The sequence below is a fragment of the Xiphophorus maculatus genome, chromosome 21 (assembly GCF_002775205.1).
Source record: "Xiphophorus maculatus strain JP 163 A chromosome 21, X_maculatus-5.0-male, whole genome shotgun sequence".
NCBI lineage: Eukaryota > Metazoa > Chordata > Actinopteri > Cyprinodontiformes > Poeciliidae > Xiphophorus > Xiphophorus maculatus.
In genome coordinates this window covers 25,246,018-25,251,978 of record NC_036463.1, presented here as the reverse complement: position 1 = coordinate 25,251,978, position 5,961 = coordinate 25,246,018, and the positions used below count along the sequence as shown (strand labels likewise).

The following is a 5,961-nucleotide window of genomic DNA, read 5'->3' as shown; positions in this document are numbered from 1 at the left end:
CAGTACCACTGTTGACCTCTAGAGGCTCACATGAGCTCCAATGTTTCATTCATGTGGGTCTAGTTTTTGATTCATGTCAACAAACAACGTAATAATTTCAGTTTTTGTTAAATAAAGAGTAAAATATTCGAACTTGTTCTGTTTCCTTTAAAAGACGTCTGAACTGTTTGCTCCTCCCACTACAGGCCACGCCCCATTTGGACCATTTTGAAGTACCTGCTTCCTACCAAGATGGCAGCCATGTCATGAATGTGCCTTAAGAATGCCTTAATGAAACCTGACCTGTCAGTTGTCCAACTGTGGGAGCCAACAAGGAGGTCTAAACCTGGAGGAAGGATTATGACAGAAGAAGTGAAAAGTTGTCGGATGATAGATGGATGGTGGAGGAGACATAGTGGGGGTTTCCACAGCTTTTAATACTCCGATGTCTGAAACAAGCAGAGGGAGTCACTTTACCACTGCTGTATTTTTAGCAGTGAAACACAGAGAAACACTGGGAAACATCTTTATCTATCACAGGTCTGAACAACTGGCTTTACTTTCTATCTGAATGGTCAGTTTCTCCAAGATGTTGCAACATTTTAATCTTCATGCCAGTAAAAACTTGGTGCAAGATCAATATTTGAGTCTTGTTTCTTTGAAATCTACAAATATATTGTAAACGTGTTGCTTGAATATCAGTAAAGCTCATTCATCCTCTTGGTGTTTCTTTGGATCGGGTTACTTCAGCTCCTCCAGCCCTCCCTCCCAGGTCCAACAGGGTGGAGTCTTTAACTTGATCTGAACGCCATCAGGGTCAACCTCCAGTTGTAGAGGGGTGAGCTGGTCCTTCTGCCTTCTCGCTGTCTCTTTGGATCCCACTACCTCAACCCTCATGCTGTGGTTCTCGGTTCTTTATCACCACTAACTTTCACAGATTCTGCAGGGCTTTTATCTCCCTTCATCTCTTCTTCATTTTCATTTGGATCATTGAATTCAAGCAACCAGCTGACCAAGCTCTTAACCAGCAAGAATGACGGACAAACCGGTCTTGCCACCTGGAGGCGGAGATGACGCCGGCAGCATCATGGCGCTGTTGGAGCGTGTGGCGGGCCTCATGGACAACGTCCAGGCCACACAGCAGCGCATGGAGGAGCGTCAGCTGGAGCTGGAGAACACAGTGAAAACCATCCAGGCCGACGTCGTCAAACTCACCAACGATCACGCAAACACCAGCTCCACGGTCAGCCGACTGCTGGAGAAGACCCGCAAGGTCAGCTGCCACATCAAGGATGTCAGGGTGCGGGTGGAGAACCAGAACCTCAGGGTGAAGAAGGTGGAGGCCACGCAGGGAGACCTTCTCGCCAAGAACAAGTTCAGGGTGGTCATTTACCAGGTGAGGCTCACAGGACTAACATTTAAAATGTTTGGAGAGATCCTGATGCTTCATTGGCTCTGGAAAAACTTCTAAAATTCTGTTTAGCATAGTAATGATTGCATTGGGTAATGTGCTTAATGTCAGCTGCATGGAAAACAATCAACAGAGCAGCAGAGACGCGGCTAAATTTGCACCAAAACATGATGAAGAAAACCAGCGACAGCTTCAACAGTTCCAACTTACCAAACTAGACGACTGCCTTACAACTTTTCCTAGGAGACGTTTGGAGCATCGACTGATCGGATCAAATAGCCCAGTTACTGTTCTAATGGTGAAGCTGGAGATAAATGGTTCATGGGCCAAGAAAAGTTTCACATACCATTAAAACTGCTTTTAGAAACACTGCAGCAGAAGGTCAAACCTGTTAAAACGTAAATATGTAAAGTTTTTAATGAAAAAGATTACATTAATCATGTTAAGAAGAAAAGAATAATTCATATTAGTGATATAAATACAGAAGAATTTCCCACTCAGTGAAAGCTGAAGAGAACTAATAATAGTAATTTTATTAATACCAAAGTTTGTTTCATCAGAATTTTATTAAATCTGTACAGATTCTCTCCAGAGTTTTAGAAATAGTTTTGGGAAATTTATCTTTGCTTTTATGTCTCTTCTAATCCAAATCTGAGTTTATTTAATATGAATGTTGAAGGGCAAGTGTCATCAGGCCTCATTTTACTTCTTAGGCCTTCGCAGTCAGCAGCTGCCAACATGACAGTGACTCGGTTATTTTAGTTCTGCAGAGACGTGAACCTGCTGAGCTTCTATTAATGAGTTTATTAGAGAAATAAACCATTTTGGCTTCTTTAAATCAATCAACTGCATTTTGAAACCGATCATTAATAGCATGCTGCAGCTTTCTAAATGAAACAGAAAAATAACAGCAGTGTGAAGTTTGGATGTAGTATTGACTTTTAGTTTTGGTTACCTTCACACTATTACCTGCACAATATTCAGCAATAGTTTCAAAACCTTTTCTATAATTACTTTATTTTTCTGTTTATCAAACCTTTCCCATGGAAAAGAGCTCAAACTCAGTCATGCATATAAATTAAGTCCTACAGAAAAACCATTTGATATTCAACGATTTGGCTGCATCCCTACATCATGTCTCAAATCTGAAGGTAGGAGTTGGTAGCCAAATATAAATGTCCCAAAGTTTCTGTTCAAACAGAGCAGCATGTGTTGAGCTGCTGTAATATAAATGACTGTGCCAGCTGAGCGCTGACGGTCCGAGTTATTCTGAGTCGGAGCCTCCACCATCTCCTAATATAGCGCTCTGCTCATCCCCTGCTAAACTTTGGCCAATCCATTTTTTTGAGCTACTACCTGCTCTGATGGCAGGTTTAAGTTGAACTGATTAGTAAAAAAATGTTATGCATTTGCTTGTATTCAAATTTGTTGATATAGATTTAGCAAGGCAGGCTTGATTCTCTGAGTTAAATGACCATTTCCCTCTTTAAGTTTTATCTCAGTCGTTGAACACTTTGCTTCCACACATGCAAGTTTCATTTGTTCTTGACTAAACCTTAGTTAATACTTTAGCTTCCTTTATGATGCAAATTATTGTTGCTTTTCTTTGGACAATAAGCTAAAAGTAATCCAGTCCTCCAGGTGCAGATGTCCTAACTTTGCTAGCTGTCAGCTTGTTAGCAGCTTATGCTACGTGTTCATCTACTGTGGCATGCATCCTGACTAAGGCTGGGAAATATCAGCCTATCAGGTGTCATGTGGCACCAGTGATGCATGAAATCAAATATGCTGATTCTCCATTAACATGATTCCAGTTTACTGGTTTGTGACATTTCAGATTTTGTAATTATTCCAATAAGACTTACAAAGAAACTTCATATTGCTGGAATCACAGAACAGATGTTCCGTTATCTCCTTGGGTTTTTCTTGGGTTTTCTGACAGGCCATCTTTGGGACAGCTGGTTGTCCAGGCTAATCAGAAGATTTATGGCCTTGAACGTTCATTTTGTACGTCTGTCCATCTCACATTTGGCTGCATCAACCGTTTAGTTACATATTTATTTTATAAACAGGGATTTTTGTTGGATTGTTTAGGATCAGAAATGTCATTGTGATATTAACTACTATGGTTGATCCAAACATTGAGTCTGTTTACTTGCCAACAGAGTTAGATTGACTTTCCTCTGATGGTCTCCCAGTATGAACGAGTGAGGTCTGTAGAATCATGAGTCTGAGTCAGTTTGCTGCTCATTCTTCAACATTTTTCTGAAACCTGACCTGAGTTAGCGACAGTTGCACGCTGTGATGCAGCTTGGAGCTGGAAGCTGCGGCTCACTGATATGTTTAGCTTCCTGCAGCTCGGCGCTGAGCTCCAGGAACAGGTGCTGCAGTTTATTTATGGAGGAAGGATCAAGACCTGCACACTGACCCCTCAAGTCTGGATGACACATTGTAACCAGCGACAGATTTAAACCTGACATCATTATTAAACCATGTCTGAGAAAAAAAGGTTAGTGCATAGGTTTGTCCTGCAACATCTAGATGCTGATATTTTATCTGTTACTGTTTCTCAGGGTGACCAGGAAGTTAAAGCTATCACACCAGGTAACGAGCCGGCAGAGTCCAGCGGTGGTGCTGCAGCCAGACCTGAGGTGGAACCAGACAAGTTTGAGTTCCCTCCAGAGTCGGATGAAGAGTACATGGTTGTGGAGGAAGCAGACTCCTCGTCAGCTGGCCGGATGAAGAAGACAGGCTTGACACGCATCGAGAGCTTCAAAGCCACCTTCTCCAAGGAGAACATGAGCAAGACCCGAGAGAACCTGGGCACCAAAGTCAACAAACTCGGCGAGCGAATCGTAACGGCCGAAAGGCGCGAGAAGATCCGCCAATCTGGTGAGAAGCTGAAGCAGTCAGGTGAGAAGCTGAAGGAGACCTTCACCAAGACCGTCCCAGCGAAGCTGAACCTGAAGAAAGAGAGAACTGTGGCAGAAGGTCAGGAAGGAGCAGAGGGAGCTGCAGAGGCAGGCGTTCCAGTTCCTCCTCCTAAAGGCCGTAAGAGCAGCCCTGGAGCAGCACGGGCGGCTGAGGACGAGGCCAAGGCGGCCGAGTCTGAGGTACCGATGTACGACATGAAGCAGCTGTCATAAATCAGGACAGGTGGTCAGTTTTCTTTGGACCTGAGAGACCACAGAGCGAAAGCATGGATGTGGAGTCTGATCTTAACAATGCTGGATGGAGGAAGGTCTATGATTGTAGAAACAGTGGAGAGAAACAAGCATATCAAATCACCTTGACTGACCATTGAGACAATAGCAGATTCCTGAAATCACTGGGATGTTTGATGCTGTGTGTTTTCAGAACATTCACAATCACATCCACAGGATTTGGTCATTTTTGTTTTGCGTTATTAAACAAATTGTGTATGATTTAAATGTTTTAGGACTTTATCACAAGCTTCTCCTGCCACACTGCTGCTCACTTATTTGCATGTTGAAGAAGTTGAAATGTCGGACGGAATGAGTTTGTGGAATGTTTTGTTCTTAAATATCTTGAAAAATGAGGGAAAGTGAAGTAAAATAAAGTGAATTTCTTTGTTTGGAAGTAAAGGGATTTGATGGTTTGCTCTTGCAGAAACCTTTGTAGATTTTCAGATTTGTAAAGAAAGTAAAAACAAGAACTTAAAAAGCTCGTACATAAAGCAACAGCACCCAGGTTACAGTTTATACCATCAAATTTGGACTGATCCCTCCAATTGTGGTCTTTTTCAAGTTTGTTATGCTTCTATAAATAAGTGCAAGATCATTTTTATTCAATCTGTATCACAAAGTGCAAACAATTCATTTTTACTGAATGTAGAAATGTATCTTTCATGTTAGAATAATCATAATTTTCTTAAGGGCAGTTTTTAAAAATAAAAGCAGTTGTGTTATACTATTTATATATTGTAGTATAACAGATGAAAATATTCCACTTGAAGATGACAATCATAAGAATAAAATCTAACTTGTCCAGTTTTGTAGGAAAGCAACTGAACAGTGAGGGAAGTGACAGCAAAGGCAAATAAAGCTCTGTGGTTTGCTGAGTGTTTTTGTTTTATTCTTTGAGTTTTACTGTGAATATAATGTATTTGCACCATTGGTAAATTAAGAGTTAACTGTAGTTATCATGATTTTTGATCAATTTCACCAGTGACATGCAGGCCTGTATTATTGCTAGATCTTTAGAATAAAGAAATCACTTCAACTGAACTTGTCTGACATCATGAAGCTGACTATGAAATCTGACAGAGTAATGCTTCATGCACCAGTCTAATGAGATTCAAGATGATTTGAGAATCATTCATATCAGCTGGTGGAAAGGGTTAAAATACTGTTTGTGAGGCTCTTTGACTCCAGGGATGTTTTATATTTTAGCTTAAGAGAGTATGAAATAAAAATATTGAATTAAAATCAAAAAAGCTTCTTCCTCTAACTGAAGAAACCATCATGAGCTTTTTGCAGCAGCAGCAGAAAACATCTAAAATATGAATACATCCAGAAACCGGATCAGGATGAAAGAAAATGTAGCCTAGA

The 5,961-nt window shown here is 41.0% G+C and overlaps 1 protein-coding gene across 1 annotated transcript; it reads left to right on the top strand.

The window, feature by feature from the left end:
- The first annotated feature begins 792 nt into the window (after positions 1-792).
- LOC102220717 (caveolae-associated protein 4a-like) lies at positions 793-5,485 on the top strand. Its single transcript, XM_005811717.2, has 2 exons — positions 793-1,375; positions 3,964-5,485. The coding sequence occupies exons 1-2, from the start codon at positions 1,013-1,015 to the stop codon at positions 4,534-4,536; spliced, it is 936 nt and encodes a 311-aa protein (XP_005811774.1). The 5' UTR covers positions 793-1,012; the 3' UTR covers positions 4,537-5,485.
- Positions 5,486-5,961: the final 476 nt, after the last annotated feature.